The sequence below is a fragment of the Silene latifolia genome, chromosome 6 (genome assembly GCF_048544455.1).
Source record: "Silene latifolia isolate original U9 population chromosome 6, ASM4854445v1, whole genome shotgun sequence".
In the NCBI taxonomy this organism is placed as follows: Eukaryota; Viridiplantae; Streptophyta; class Magnoliopsida; order Caryophyllales; family Caryophyllaceae; genus Silene; species Silene latifolia.
The window spans coordinates 6,024,191-6,041,231 of NC_133531.1; the positions used below are offsets into that span (position 1 = coordinate 6,024,191).

General features: G+C 36.6%; 2 protein-coding genes across 2 annotated transcripts; one reads left to right on the forward strand and one right to left on the reverse strand.

Annotated features, from left to right (window-relative positions):
- Positions 1-4,556: 4,556 nt before the first annotated feature.
- LOC141586158 (phospholipase A1 PLIP1, chloroplastic) lies at positions 4,557-11,114 on the forward strand. The gene is made up of 6 exons (XM_074407289.1): positions 4,557-4,736; positions 7,208-7,836; positions 8,109-8,555; positions 9,445-9,504; positions 9,575-9,991; positions 10,171-11,114. Exons 2-6 carry the CDS (start codon positions 7,213-7,215, stop codon positions 10,585-10,587), a joined length of 1,965 nt encoding a protein of 654 aa, XP_074263390.1. The 5' UTR covers positions 4,557-4,736; positions 7,208-7,212; the 3' UTR covers positions 10,588-11,114.
- A 405-nt stretch (positions 11,115-11,519) lies between these two features.
- LOC141586159 (zinc finger CCCH domain-containing protein 1-like) lies at positions 11,520-16,281 on the reverse strand. Its single transcript, XM_074407290.1, has 5 exons — positions 16,082-16,281; positions 15,455-15,516; positions 14,534-15,351; positions 13,656-13,762; positions 11,520-11,972 (listed from the first exon to the last, which is right to left on the reverse strand). The coding sequence occupies exons 2-4, from the start codon at positions 15,513-15,515 to the stop codon at positions 13,658-13,660; spliced, it is 984 nt and encodes a 327-aa protein (XP_074263391.1). The 5' UTR covers position 15,516; positions 16,082-16,281; the 3' UTR covers positions 11,520-11,972; positions 13,656-13,657.
- Between the last annotated feature and the right edge of the window lie 760 nt (positions 16,282-17,041).

A 17,041-nucleotide genomic window follows, 5' to 3' on the forward strand; every position in this document is an offset into this window, starting at 1 on the left:
ACACGGTTTGAAGTTTTTGTATAAAAAAAGTTCAAAAATGCAAAGTTCCTCTTTCAACTCCACTCTTTTAATGTTTTTTAAGACTTTTTTTACTAACTTATCTCAATAAACAAAAATCAGCCCCTTATAAGAGGTGGTCATATTAGAGGCAATTATTAGCTCTTGAATAATTACAATGTTTAATTGGGCATTTTGTCACCAAACCGTATCCGTATATACGGATTCCGTATACACGATTTTTCCGGGTACCCGAAAACCGTATATATGGTTAAACCGTATCGGATCCGTATAGTGATTTTTGCGATTTTTAAAACCGTATCGGGTACACGGTTATGCTCATCCCTAATATTTGTTGTATAGATAATAATTATATTTTTAATAAAAATAAGAGATGAATAATACTCCATAAAGATAATTCCCTCTATTGTGGGAAAGAAAACCGAAGAAGAGTTAAGGAAGATGTTGGAGTCTTGGAGATACTGGGAAATGAGATGGATAATGTCATAGTGAGGCATCAAAACAAAAGAAGTATAGAAGAAAATAAGAGGAAGATACTCATCGTCCTTCATTTGTTTACATTTAGCTTTTGCACAAAGACTAAGGAAATATGAGATAACCTTTTGTAGTTATTGTTGTCAGATGACAAGTGATCAAGCAAAATGTATATGATTGATCAAAGTACAACAAAGCGTCCCAGAATAAGAAGAGTAAACAAATAAGCAAGACACCAGAATAAAAGAGATAATCAAATGACCGGAAAAAAAAAGAACGATCCACCCTTGGTAGATATTTATAGAAGACTCCCTAGGTAGAATATTTAACATTACTGTCAAGTAACTTTTTACCCTAGGGAATAAGGCTTTTTGATATAAAAATTTATCAATTCTACCAATGAGATCAATAATAGGTGATGAAATTTTGAGCTTAGATCATGCTCAACTTATTTTACTTGTCATATAGTGTGTTGAAATTGGACTGAAAAGTAAAAGATTTGGAACTTTCCATGAATTCTAATTCCTCCATAATTGAAAAATGGGTAATTTGTTTGGTTACCCCAATTTATATGAATTGGAACTTCCCAAGAATTCTAATTCATTCATAATGGAGGAAGTTGCTTACATAGGTCCCCCTAGGTAAGTGAGAATGCCTACATGAATTGCAATTCCTATATGCAACCAAACAACATTTTCTATTTTACATGAATTCTAAATTCATGTGATCTTTCACTCCCTAGGCAATGGAAATTCCTGTATATAACCAAACGACTCATTAAACGTGCATGCATCGTGCTAAATTAGCTTACATTCCATACTTTTTACCTAATTTTTGTTTGCTTACCTATGTTATTGCTCGGGTGGCGCCGAAATTGGGTGTCACCCTCTCACATGCTTTTATTATTGTAGGGGTCCCCACTTATTGCATGTGAGAGGGTGACGCCGAGATTGGGTGTCAACCGGTGACGCCAACTAATTTTCTTTTTTAATTTAACGGTAGATTGTGTATCAATGGACAATAAGTCATGCATGTTATTATATATTCCGTTCGTCCCCGTCAATAATTTATATTTACTTTATTTTCTTCTCACAAAATAAAGTTAATGTAAACTATCTAATAAAACAGAAAAAATTATATTTATATTAATAATTCGACCCGTTTGACATAAATGCTAAGTAAATTAATTGTAAAATAAGTTGAGCCGTCTTGAAACTTGAAAGACTACTGTTCCTATAGACTAGTATACACTTGTATGTCATCATCGTGATCATATGCATGTCATATATGTCCCGACTAAACTATTAGTTCTCATTCAGAAGTAATAACTCCGACTCAATTATTTATTTACCTTTTATATTTAGTATAAAAGATATTTAAATTAGAAGGTAAATATATGATTAGGGTGGAAGTATAAAATTAACTACTAGGAAGTCAGACTTCGACTGTAAGTCCGTAACATACATACGAAAACTCCATATTCCAATTCAAGTCATTCCTAAATACTGCTTCCTCCATCCCGGTCATTTGTTACGATCTTCTACTGCAAGAGCAATGACGTGATGATTGTGGTCCAATTGTGAAATAAAAGCCCACTAATGCAATACAAAAATGGTCTGGCTTGTCACACGTTAGTGTATTGCTTTTAAGCCCATACCTAATTGTACTCTTTCATCATCCATCCTTAGATTTTGATATACCAAGTGGGTTCGAACTCGGGTTTTTGGATCACAAAATCTCATTGAAGACGACACGTATCCGTCACTTTGGAGTGACGGATACCATTTCCTCTCATAAATGACCCAAATAGAGGAGGGAGGGAAGCACATGGGGGTGCCCCCACCTTGTCCCTCCTATCCGTTTTGTAAATGACATTACCCGTCACTTACTCTGACCCGTAAACTTAGGATAATTTAGAATGACACAATTCTGAGTTTGTTGCTCTCGTGTATGCAAGACCATTCGACAACGTAGAACAGCTTTAAAATCATTGTATGTTGCATGTAAGCTTAGGTTTTATAATGTCATTATATTAAAAAAAAATGGTTTTTTTTGTACAATAGATTGCAATTGTAGAAATGTACGGTCGTTTACTCGTTTATAATCCTACCTTTAAAAGTTTTCAAAAAAATAAAATTTTAATTATGAAATATTAGCATGAATATCATCATAGAATTAGGATTGATCAAACCTTTTTAAACCGTGAAACCGTAAAATTATAAGATCGAATCGCGATTCTAACAATCCTGTATCTAGACATTTAGATGAAGATCGATCAAATTAAACGTTAGTATATACTCCCTCCATTTATCTGTTTTCTTCCATTTCATTAAAATACTTCTCACGTATATTAGAGAAATGGGAAGAAAACAAATAAAATAGAGGGAGTATAAATGAAGATCGATCAAACATTCAGACCTTCTTAGATCGTAAAGACGTACAAACGTAAAATCGAACCGGAATTCTAACAACCACATACATATCTAGACATATTTATAATGTGTGAATACATGTTTCAATAATTAGGGTTATACACCAATTTAGCCTCCAAGATTCCAAACATACACTTGGTGAACATGACATGTGTGTAACACAAAGTGAAGGTAAATGCATGAAAATAAGGGCACATAACATAATATTAAGAGAGGAAGGTTGAGATTGGGTGGAAGAGCAAAGAAGGAGGTGCATGGTAATTGGTGATACATACGATGATGTGAAATGTGGAGTTTTATTGTTTAACTCTCCTCATGCAACCGCACATTTGGCCTTTGTTTTCTTTTCTCTTGGATTCTCTTCCTAACAAAACAAACTTGTGTATTCAATTGCATCTAATGTCCTAAAGACCATCTTGCCCCCTCTTTTTTTTATGTAATAAGAAAAAATTTAGGCCAATAATCGTAAAATATGATTTCCTAAATACCTCATTCGGTGACAAAATCAGAATTTAAAATCAGCGAGAATAAATAGATAATAGTATAGCATAACCTTCATTTGAAAGCTACATTGAACTATAAAGATGAACAGCTTAGTCTTGCTTGTGACGGGCTAATCCCGTCACAGCTCACAAGCTTGTGACATCTCACAAAAAGGGAGAGGGGACAAGGTGGGTCACCCCCATGTGCTTCCCACTCACCTCTCAATGGGTATTTTGTGAGAGAAAACAGTATCCGTCACAAGTTTGTGACGGATATCGTCCGTCTTCAATGAGATTTGTTGAAAGATGAAATAATTTTTCATTAATAAAAGACAAAATTAGTAAAATAACACACTTTAAATATATATCCATGTACATTTGAAATTTTGAACTCCTTAATACCTTACTGTTGTGTACAATTTGTTTTCATAGAAATATTTTAAAAAGGATAATTGTCAAGAAATCAACTCGGTCAAAAGAAAGGGATGGTAATTGGCTCCCAAAATACAAGATTTATGATTGATTTTATACTCTATCACGCCCATGCCTTATAAGAGTGCCTTTTAAACTAGAAGTATGGATCAATGCATATCTTCTAACACTAAATCTCATTGAAGACGGGCGATATCCGTCAGAAGCTTGTGACGGATACCGTTTCCTCTCACAAAATGCCCATTGAGAGGTGAGTGGGAAGTACATGGGGGGTGCCCCACCTTGTTCCCTCTCCTTTTTTGTGAGAGGTCACAAGTTTATGACGGGATTAGCCCATCACAAGCAAGACTAGCTGATCTTCTAATACCTAATATTTTAATAGAAGCCAACTCAATCAAAAATTTAAACTAATTTTACACGGTGGTTTAATATCGAATTTAATTGTTGGTTTTATACTCTAACAACAACATTCAACTACACCTGAATAACTACATTGACAACCAAAAATTAATAGCCTAATGACTTCACTAATGTATGGTCCTATAGGACTAAGGGAGGCTAATTAAGAAGTTGCAACAAAATAAAGTACAAAGGGCAAATAAGTCAATATAACATTGTCCATGTTATAAGATTCTTGTAACAGATCCTCTCAATTTCTAACTATATATAACAATGTTTTTTTATTCTATTTGTTCAAATGAAATTCCACATTTTTTTCGGATCTCACTTGTAAATTGTACACACACGTCTTTTTGTTAATACTTAATGCACATACATTGAAATCATGATTTTTCAAGTTCTTTCATCATGTGATCTTTTTTCATGGACAAATGCTTAAGCATGTTATGTAGATCCACATCAAGGAGATCATTATCGAAATAAAAAGAGATTAATTCAGGTGAAATGTTGTTCAATTCCTTAGCTTTTGAATTGCCTTTTGTTGTTTCATTACACCATGTTTATAATTCTCGACGTATAAATGTCGCATATGCCAGCTAGCTTATTAAATACTCCAGCTTTTCCCTTTCATTGTTTCATTACACCATGTTTATAATTCTCGACCTATGAATGTTGCATATGTCAGCTAGCTTATTAAACTAGTCGGAGGAGGAATTATGGTGGAATGTTGCTCCTTAGCTTTTGCCTTTCATTGGTTTATTACACCATGTTTATGATTCTCGACATATAAATATTGCATATGTCAGCTAGCTTAATAAATAAGTTCTCATTGGAATTGTGGTGGAATGTCGTTGATTGCTCCTTAGCTTTACCTTTCATTGTTTCATTACACCATGTTTATAATTTTCTAAGTGTTACATATATCAGCTAGCTTATTTAATTATTTGTTCTGGTGAAATGTTGCTCCTTAGCTTCGCCTTTCATTGTTTCATTACACACCATGCTTATAATTCTCGACATATAAATGTCGCATATATCAGCTAGCTTATTATTAAATGTTGCTCCTTAGCTTTGCCTTCCATTGTTTCATAACACCATGTTTATAATTCTCGACAAACGTGTGTCGCATATGTCAACTAGTTTATTAAATAAGTTATCGAACGCATTCATTATTAGATTTTTTGGTTCGTATGCACAAAATTCTTTCAAATTTCTACTTTGGTAGTATTTTTTTTTCAAGTTTATGGAGTCCATTCTTCTGGTTTATGTGCATGTAAGCATTTTGTTGCATATATTTTGAAGTTAGTTTTTTCCGTTTCTTATCATGTTCTTTCACATATTGAGACATTAAATTGGGTTATGCTCATTCATGGACATGAATTACTTAATCATGGACATAAATGACCATTATACCCTTGTCATTTCTACCTATTTTCATCTTATTTCGATAAAGCTTCCCCACCAGCTAGACCACAGGACTAACACATCTCATCTCCCAAACTGCCGGCCATTCCCTTGTCGGCAAGACCACTCGCTCTTGTACCACCCCACCGCCACCACCGCACCACCTGCATCATCCCAAGTCATAACCAACTGATTAATGTTACAAGGCCATCAATAAATTGCAGCCCTCAATTGAATATTTTCCACACTTAAAACCGATCATTATTCAAATTGAACAAAGGCCTTGGTTGCCAATTGCTTGAAGTTGACGTAATAAAGAAAAGGATAGGGTGATTAACAAAATTATTGATACAAAAATTTCCATAAACCCTAATTCTATCTACCCCAATTTTATCTACATCAACCTACTTTGATAAAAAAAATATTATTGTGTGATTAGAAAAGTTAGAATTAGGAATTATTACTTGATTAATATGAGAATTTTGACTATAATTGAGTAATTTTTTAGAGGAAGAGGGAGAGAGAGGAAAGAAGAATATGTTTTTTTGACAAAGGGTAAGGTGTGGAAACTTTATGAGAAAAAGTCCGTGAAAGAGTAAAACTCGTACTTGAAAGAGCAATAACGTAAATTTAAACCCTTCTAATATTAAAAATCTAGAAGTAAAAATTTATTTGATAAATTACTCCATTTATTTTATTTTATTTTTAAAACAGAACATACAATTAAACAAAACAAAGAATTATTTCTCGTAAAGGAAAATTCGCGTTTCAACATCCTTTGATATACTGTACTATATAACTAAATTCCGATGCGTACACCATTAAATGAGTTAGCCATTTTCCTGTACTTATTTCCACATTTTACAATTTTAGTTCCTTCATGTTTCTCTGAATTGGTTCACATTTCCGTAGAGATTGAATAATACATGTGCCACATTTAATTTGATTGATAAACTACTAAACTAGTGTCTTTTCTAATGTCAATTGTCAACTTTCGGCCGAAACAATTACTCCCCACCTTTTTCTTTCACCAAAAAATGTGTTGCATGCAAACCGGATATTATAATAGTTCGGGTTCTTTTCACCGTAATTTATAATTCGCCTAAATATTTTATTTGCATCCCTACTACAAAAACGTTGATGATTAGTCTATCAAAATGTTGAATTATTAGTTACTATTATTATTATTCACAAATACTATTATACCTTCCGTTGCTAAAGTTTTTTTTTTTTTTTTTTTAATGTTATAACTCATTATTTAAAACAAAACTCGAAAACTATAGAACCGGCTCGAATTCTACGCCATACAACTGGCGATATAGTCTATTAATTGATTATTATTATTATTACACAAATTCTCATTTAAGACGATCGTCCAACAGTAAATTGACAGAGTGGCAACATCCAGAATTTGCAAAATACATGCATAGTATTATAAATACATGCATGCATATTCATTTCTATTAAAATGGACTATTTAATACTGGCATTTGGGTTTTGCATTTTACGCATTTTTAATTAAAAATAGAACAATATATATAATCCAACTCACATGTTTGAAAACAGAGATCATGGCATGTTCTTCTATGACTATGTCAGCCTCCCACATCGTCACAGCACGAAAAGGCATCCTCGGAGATAATTGCGGCCTACGCCGATCATCCTCCGGAGAGGAGTTGTGTAAGCAAGCCACTTTGAAAAAATCATTCTCTGACAACAATCTCCTTCACTCCTCTAGCCCAAACCAAACCCCAAAGCTGCTTCGAGCATCGTCCGGTTCTAGATCAAGTCTTCTAAAACCAAGCCACTCCTTCGGGATTTTCTCCAATCATTCTTCAACTCCAGTACTTTCAAAAGACGTTGAAACCGTCACGTCAGTTGTAGACGGGGACATTGGAGACGAGGAAACTGAAGGTAAAGAAGAAAAGGATGATCAAAGGGTAAAGAAAGCGAATTGGATGACGAGGCTGCTCGAGTTGAGAACTCTTTGGAAAGGGAGACAAGAAAAGGAAGTTACCTGTGAAAACCCAGAAGAAGGTGGTGAATGTGAAGATGGTTGCTTGGTTGACTATGCCCAGAGATTCGACGCAGTTTCATTCTCAAGGTTTCTAGTTGAAGCGTCTTGGTCGGATGCTAAGAGGTTTTCTAAGCTTGCTTACCTCTGTCACATGGCTTACACCATCTCAAAATTCGAGGTAATTCATCGGTTTTGCAGTCCTATGTTACTCCGACACTTCACTTAACTGCCGTGTCGCGTGTCAGACACGTGTCAGTGTCCGACACGACACATCAATTTAGACCACAAAACAGGAAAATTCACCCCAAATAGCCGTGTCCGACACGCCGACACGTGTCAGACACCGACACATGTCGGCGTGTCTGAGTAACACAGTTTTGCACAACTCCAAACATTTGTTCAACTCAAAAAACTAGTAAATGATTTCCATAATTCTGGTTGAGTTTTCAGGGTAATGATGTGCTGCTAGACCAGAGTCTACGCATGATAACGTCTTCCTTGGAGAAGAAAGCGGAGGCTACAGCAGTGAAAGCCAGATTAGAGAGGGACGCAACTGACCTACAAGGAGAAAACTCGGCAACTCTAGAACCCAGCTCGAAAAGACGGGCAACAAAACAAGAGCATACAATTCGGAACTCAGTTGCCTACGAGATTGCAGCGTCTGCAGCGTCTCATGTGCAAAGTAACTCCTGCACATGCGGAGAAGTGAGTTTATCAAGAGCCTACAGCTCGGAAAGAGCTGCTCAAATGGCTGCCTCAACGATGACAGCCGTAGTTGCTGCAAGAGAAAGAGAAAAACAACAAGTCGCTAAGGAACTACAGTCCTTGCATTCCTCGCCTTGTGAGTGGTTCATCTGCGATGATCCCGCCACACGCATTCGCTACTTTGTGATACAGGTACTGCACACCATGGTTTCAAACATCAGTGTTAAATCTGCTATCTCGGCCTAATCATAGAGTCATAACCACAGCCCATACCGACTCAAAATGTGGTTGGGGTAATCTCAGTCCGCCGCAGAGAGTCACCGACTTGACCTTTCATTGCCCTTGATTCATTGAGTGGACCACCCTTGTCCGTCGCAAAATGTCTTTGCAACGGCAAGCCCGTTGCAAAAACCACTTTTAGTGACAAATTGAGGCGATGGGAATTGGCGATGGGAATTCTGTCACAAATACGAAATTGTGACGGCTTTATCAGTTTGCGACGGATTTGTCCGTCGTAAAATGCGAGTTTATTTTGTAGTGACAACTCAAAACCCCTTACAAGGTGATTAAAACAAGACATGACATGAAAACCTGGATTGAATGTGAAATCAACCACTCAGCATAATTCGACTTACTACTAACCCTGACAAAAGAATTATTCGGGCCAGGTGGGTATATTATGCATCTTGACTTAAGGTTGTAGGCCAGTTTTGCATTTTCTAGCAGCTACAATATTACTATTACCACAACAACAACAACAACATCAGAGCCTTAATCCCAAAATGATTTGGGGTCGGCTGACATGAATATCCTTTAGAACCGTCCATGGGCGAACGCACACCTCAAAATGCGAATAGAAAAGGGAAAATGGAAAACAAAAGGGAGAGCGAAAATGTAATGGAAAGTCAAGGTAAACTTAGAGGTTTTAAAATCGAATTCCGGATTTCTTTTATAAAAACTTAAAATTTAAATCGAGAGAAGATTAAAATGATTTTGAAAACCGAATTAGCATGTATAGAAATTTTAAGTGAGAAAGGTAACCAAAGTAACTGACCTGAGCACTCTTGTCGTTGGGCTGCAGGGCTCCGAATCCCTGGCATCTTGGCAGGCAAACCTGTTCTTCGAACCCACCAAATTTGAGGTAATACTTAAGACCAGCGTCTTTTATCCACGCCTTATTCTCAAAAAAAACATAATCTGTCAAATTACAGGAGACAGATGCACTCGTCCATCGAGGAATCTATGAAGCAGCAAAGGGCATATACAAGCAGTTCCTTCCAGAAATCGAGAATCACATAAGAACTCACGGCGAACACGCCAAGCTTCAGTTCACAGGTCATTCATTAGGAGGGAGCCTATCCTTATTAGTCCACATAATGCTCATCTCAAGTAGAACGGTCAAGCCTTCAACCCTTCTTCCAGTGGTTACTTTCGGGTCACCATTCATTTTCTGTGGAGGGGACAAAATCCTAGATCAGTTGGGACTAGACAAGAGCATGTTGCAGTCTGTTATATTGCACCGGGATATTGTTCCAAGAGCATTTTCATGCAACTACCCTAAACAAGTAGCACAAGTTCTCAAGCGTTTGAATGGCTCTTTCCGCTCCCACCCGTGTCTGAACAAGCATGTAAGTAACCTTACTTTCGCTACTTAAAGGATGTCTTCCCAGGGGAGCTAGTGATGAAAATAACCTTTAAAATGGCTTCATAATCATTGAAATCTTAGGCATGATATACCAAAATACTTGCATTTTAAAAAGTTTAAACAAACATAAACTCACAATTATCAGCTGGTGTGCTATTACAGAAAATGTTGTACTCTCCAGTGGGACAAACTTTTATCATTCAACCTAGAGAGAAGTTGTCGCCATCGCATCCAATGCTCCCACCAGGGTGTGGCCTCTACACCTTTGACAACACTCGACATGAAACTGCAATGATTGCATTCAGGACATTTTTAAATACTCCCCATCCACTGGAGACTCTAAGTGATCCCAAGGCTTATGGCTCTGAGGGTACAATCATAAGAGATCATGACTCGAATAACTACAAAACGGCAGTGAGTGACGTTTTAAGGCAATACCGAAAGTTTGCTTTCCGGAAAGTCAGGCAAGAGAGGCATCTGGTATGGCCGCTGATAGCCACTTCTCTCCATCAAGCTTGGACTCACAAAGGCAACTTCGAGAATAGATCAGCAAGGGAAGAGGTTATGAGCAGTGTGTGAAGTTGGTCATCTCGTAATAAATCATACACAAAATGGGACTGGAGTGAGACATTAACTCAAGAAAAAGCAAAAAAGAGAAACTAACGGGAAATTTGGAAGCGTTGAAGTAGATGGTGGCTATAGATATTCTATTGGACCCAAGATTTCTCACGTACATATCAGACTCGGTAGACATAGAAATAAAACTCGGGCTGTGCACTCCTGTGCAGTTCAATTTCCTGAACCTGCCTGAAGATAGGACTAAGTGACCCATCAGCTATATATAGTCTGAACTTGGAACTTACACATCATATGTACATCTAAAAAATGAGCAACTAGAATTCAAGATGAAGTTCAGATTCCACCACCTAGAGATAGGACAGCTTCAGATATCATGTAATATATAATAAGTCACAATTTGTAAGAGACATCTAACCTTCAAGTGCTGTAGCCCTATTACCTCACTGTGGTGCCACTGCCAATGCTACTGGAAGCTTGTCTTAGCAATGTATACCGGGAACAAAAGCCAGAGTTCTTTCAAGAAAATATCACATGCAAGCGAACAGTAGTGATAAATGGATTTAAAACGCTTTAATCTTAATCTGCTTTTCAAACAGCATAATAATTCATTACAATAATATGTTTTGAATTTCTTATAGATACGATTACAATACAATAACAGATCACAATACAATAACAGATCACAGTCAATCTTAGTGCATGCAAGTCGATAAATAAGGTCAAAATCTGATATGATTTGTTTAATAATCTGTATTTGCATTCATCATTTCTTAAGCCAGCTACTAACATTCTCGAAACAGAAGACTTTAATCATGCTTTACATCGTCATAACTCATGATCCAATCCATCACAATAGCATGTTCCAGTTTCCCATAAATTACCATAGTAATACAATAACGAACCCTGGTCAATCTAAGTGCATGCAAATCGGGAAAAAGCGGCCAAAATCTGATATGATTGGTTTCATAATCTGTCTTTTCATTCATCAGTTCGAAACCCAAGTACAGATGAAAATCTAGTTCTAAATGTTCTCAAAACAGAAAATTCAAACCAATTGCCTTACATCATCGCTAAGCAGCTAGAGAATTGGAAATAAAAGTTTCAACTAAATACTACACAAAATCTATCAGACTGAGCAGGACTAACCCTCAAATATTGGAGGCCGCCTTTTATATATGAGCATCTATGACTCGCAAATTTCAGCTGCAGGCTGGCACATGCAAAGCATATCCTTGTTCGAAGAGTATACTACACAAATTCTATCAGACTGAGCAGGACTAACCCTCAAATATTGGACGCCGCCTTTTTTATATGAGCCTCTATGACTGTCACAAATTTCAGCTGCAGGCTGGCACATGCAAAGCATGCCTTGTTCGTAGAGTATGCTGCATCGAACAGGAAAATAACTGGTTAGCTCGATGTCACTCGAAAAAATTAAAAGAACTATATACAAGGTTCCACAGAATTAATAGGAGTCTAAAATTATACAAGGTTCCAAATTCCACGTGAAATATAAGGAGTCTAAGATTATACGGGGTTGTATATGAATTAATAGGCATCTGAGACAACAAAAATTAGGCGGTGACGTGAGATGCCCACATCTGAAAATCTTGTGCAAAATTACGACCACCCACATCAGGAATTCTATATATAAGAACAGCAGCATTCTTGGCGGTCAGCACTTGATGGGCACTGCCTAGACCACAATAAAAACAACGATGTGGCTGTCTCTCATGCCGTTGTTCTTAAGGAATTTCAAATATGTCGAAATTGGCTGTTTTTTTCAACATCTCAAATAACTTTCTTTCCAAAGTTGTAACTCCCTCCTAAATCTTTTAAATTTAAACTAATTTAAAAGTTTCGCTACACGGAAACTGACTTCTTCAAAGTAGGCTTCATGGAGCTACTGTTAAATCCACCTACTTCTTCGTACGAGAAACAATCTAGTAGCAGATACGATGAACAAAATTCCACTGAAAACCTCTAAAAGCATTTAATCTATAGAATGGACGGCAAATGAAAAGTTCAATCACCACCTTTAATGCACAATACTCACAGAAGCAGTTTTTGCAGAGAGTTGCAACTAGATCCTTGAAGCGATGACTAGAAGTACTAATAGAACATGCACTGTTTATTAAGTGTCGAGCAAATATTTTGTAATGTACTTATATTGTGTTGGATGGAGTAGCTTATAGAAATGTTATTTGTTCCTAGGCTAGACCACTAAAGCTAGATAAACAAATATTCTTCACACGGATATTTTTGAGCACAAATATAAGTTTTTTTCCACCTGAACTTGGAGAAAATAACTTGGCAAATGATATATTCTCACCATCCAATCCAATAATTTCTTATAAGCCCATCCAATCCAATTATATCTTCCAGTGTTGCCGTATTCCCCTCACATGTTTTGAAATATGGGGAAATTGGATTGGATTTTAGGGAATATGTAGTTTTTATAAAAGACTGATTTGTTCCAAACAGTTCCTAGATTCGGAGCATATAAATATGACCACACAGGCACAGCCAAGCATTGAAATAATGCATCATTAATCAGTCCGCAGGTATAGTATGTTCCATGAACTTCCTAAAATCGCTATAAGACTAGGGTCAATTGCAAATTTGCAATGCATAAAATCCTGTAATGCTGCCAAAATCTGATATAGACTATCAAACATTCTGCCTCCTCAGTCATCAATTTTCAAGTTGCATAATCTCAAGCTTGACTTTGATATCTAGACTCTAATCATCACAAGCTTGAAAGCTCTTAACCACAGTTTTACAATTTACTACATCCATAACTACGTAGCTAACAAGTTAATTAATATCGGTCACATAGGTTCAGCAATGATGTCAAAAGCTTACACTCCAACAAGATAATCTTATTTTACCACTTGTCATTCCAAGCAGGGTACATCTCAAGGTCATATACTTTACTGAAGGCAATCATAACAGCTAAAAATTTTGGTTGCCCAAATGCCTTTGACAATAAGAACTCTAACAGATTGCCTCAAACCTCAGTTATCAACTCGAGATAAAGATACTAAATTGTAGGAATGTATTAAAACCTTCATTTTTTGTCTGCAGCTGCTCTTTTGCGTATCTCTGTGGCAGTATTGAAGATTCCACCGGTGGGCTCGTTACAAACAAAGCATTTTTTGTTCTTAGAGTGATGCTGCATCGACAGAGAGGCAAAAGAGTTATTAGCATGATGCAAAAACCTAAAAAAAAGAACTACCTACCAACAAGGTTCCTTATCATTCAATAGCAGTATATCATTCAATAATAGGAGTATAACTGCAAGAGGCATATAAAAACCACACAGAGGTTTCGGAAGATACCTGCGTCCGAAAACCTTCTTCCAACTTTGACCACAACTCAATTAATTGCACTAAAACAGTTCATATTAGCAAGCATATTCCACTTGGAATATTGGACAAATATTTAATGTTTCCCCGACTTTGGGGTATCAAGGAAAAACAAAAGGCTCACAGACTGTTTGTGGTAATGAAACTCACAAGTAGCGGGTGTGTTTTAGGACGTGAAGGAATGCTTTTGTTGTATGAGCATGCATATCAAGTCCAAGACTTAATATTAACTACTTGGGGCATTCATACTTACACTTAAAACCAAACCATTGTGGAGATCCTTGGTCCACAAATAGAAATTAAGAAAGGTTCTGTGGCTATAAAGCATGAGCAATAATATTATCTTTAAAGCTGTTCAAAATGGATATGCAAAACCGTCTTTCAAAAATAGGCTCCATTTAGAATCTGACCTACCACCAGTGGCAAAATGCAATACATAATCTGACTTCACGCAAGAAAAAAAAAAATCACAAACAACTAGCACAAAGTGATAAATAAGAGCACCAAATGCTAACGCACCAACCTAGATTAAGTCATTAAGAATGAACAACAGAATGATGAGAAAAAGTTTCAATCACCTTTAGAGCACAATGCTCACAGAAATAATGCTTGCAACTAGTCACCACTGCATCCACAAAAGGTTGCCTACAGATAAAACAGGCAAAGGGCAAAGAATCATCATCCTCTTCCTCGGCATCCTCATCGTCCTCATCATCATGCACTCCCATGGCCAGATTCCTCTTCCGTTCCTTCTCCCTTTCATCCCACTCCTTCTCCATTTGCCATCCAGACTTGTAATCACCTCGATCATGCATAAACTTACACGAATCCCCATATCCACAGTATCCTGTTTCTTTGTAATCTTTACAAATATCTGGTTGGTAATCAAATCTGGTAGAGACTTTAATATGAGCTGATGCCCTGAGGGGTCCATGGGCCCCACCAGCTTTCTCGGAAGCAACAGTCTGTTCACGACGAAACCCAGCCCTGTGATCGGTGTAATTATTCATACCCTTGTATAACTTTTCATCCCCAGTTGCCTTGTTCTTGCCTTTTAAGGCCTCCTCTGCTTGCTTAAGAGCTCTCTCGCGAATAGCCCTTGCATCTCTAGAGTAATCGGTCTCAGTTTCAAGGGTTGCAGTTGCTTTGCTGTCATTTTGAACTTGAATCATCTTAGACGACTCATACTGGAAAAAATCATTTCTCGACTCCTCAGCTGAATCGTTTGCTGGTTGCTTGGATGATGCAGTTGAAAAGTAAAGTTTGTTATCTGGTTTGGACGGCCTTTTTGCCAAGGAACTCGCAGTCTTCACATCTTCATCATCATCCTCATTTTCATCAATAGTCCTTTTCCGGATGTTTTTGTTCTTCCCTGGTTTTCTGAAAAAGCTGCATACTGCACATATGCAACAAAGATCATACATCATTAAACCTCCAAACACACCCAGGTGCGCATATCATACTACAAGTCTACAACTACCCATCAACACTTAGCTTACCTTGTTCAGACTTGTTCTTCTCACTTAACTCCGTCTGCTTATCCTCGGTAGGTTCCGCCATCCTGTTAGTACACAAGATAAAGCGTATGCACAATTAATTACAAATCATTCATAATTTCCCCAAAACTGGAACCACAAGAACACTGAAACCAAACCCTAATAAGTATCACCTCCAAAACCAGGATGATAAGCTAATTTCAAACCTTTTTTATTCTTTATGACAATTATTTTAATCGAAGGTAAGTAAATGATTGGGACGGGGATGGAGGGAATACTGCAGATCACAAAAAAAAAAACTAATAAAGCACACGTATAACAGAAAGGTCAATACTAGGAAGCTATACTTATTTGACAGCATAAAATCGGCTCGACTCGAAAAACGACTATGTAGAGTTTGGAAGGTCCGAACTCCGAAGGGTAATGAAATCCGTAAAGCTTATACTTATACCGCGAACAATCACTTCGAACTACTACAACAAACTAAAGATTAAAGCGAATAGTGTAGGGTTTAGATGATTAGCAAAACGAAATCCAAATCAATTAGGGAATTATGTAAATCTGCTAACTTTACAATACACTATCAATTTAAATTATAAATAAAAATCGAAATTGTGCTTTGAGACTTACAAAGAAAGGAAAATGGAGAAGTGAAACAAAACAGCGGTGGCGGTGGCGGAACTGGTGGTGGTGAAAATAGCGGAAAAGTAAGAGAGATACTTGGGGTATTTTTCCGGTTCTCCTTCTAATAATTACGGTGAACCGGGTGAAGGCTTAAATTTGGGGTATTCGAGTTTGTAGTTTTTGTATGCTAATATGTAGGGATAATCGGGTAAATTAACAAATACACGGCCTTATATATAGTACTCGTACCATTTTTTTAAAATTACGTTATTTCTCTAATCCGATTATGATTATTTAGGCAACTGCCTATTATTATCCGTCACAAGTGAAAGACGGGTCAATTGTACACCATACTTCCTCCCATCTTATAAAATCAGGGCCAAAGATTCTGATTCTTTATCACACTTTTGCGTTTTGTAACGTGCATATCTTTAGTTCACATTATTAAAAATTATAAAAATTTGATATTCTTATAAGATTCATGCGATAAATCAAACAAGATCTCATGATTATATTTTGTCTTATAGATTAAGAATAATATCAAAGATTCCCTACGATGAATGAATAGTCAAAAGAATCAGAATTTTGGCTTATGCGGATGGGAGGGAGTATTATGTTAATAAATAAATATGGTAAAAGTGACCCATTTGGCAAATATGTCATTTCGTCTCTATTTGAACTGTCACCAACCAGGGGCGGAACCAGAAATGTTATCTATCTAGGGCTAGATTTTAAAATCCGGATTTGTAAATATCGTCGACGTTTTAGTAAATATCGTCGACGTTTTCATTCCAAAAGACGATAATGCCCTTTGCATAATTACACTATTTTCTCTCTCTAAACAATTTTCTCTCAAATTCTACTAAAAATCAACTACATTTCGATCTCTCATTGCATTAAATCAATTAAAAGATGTTAGAAATTAACGCACATCGACTAGAAAACTTAAATAAATTTATAAAATCG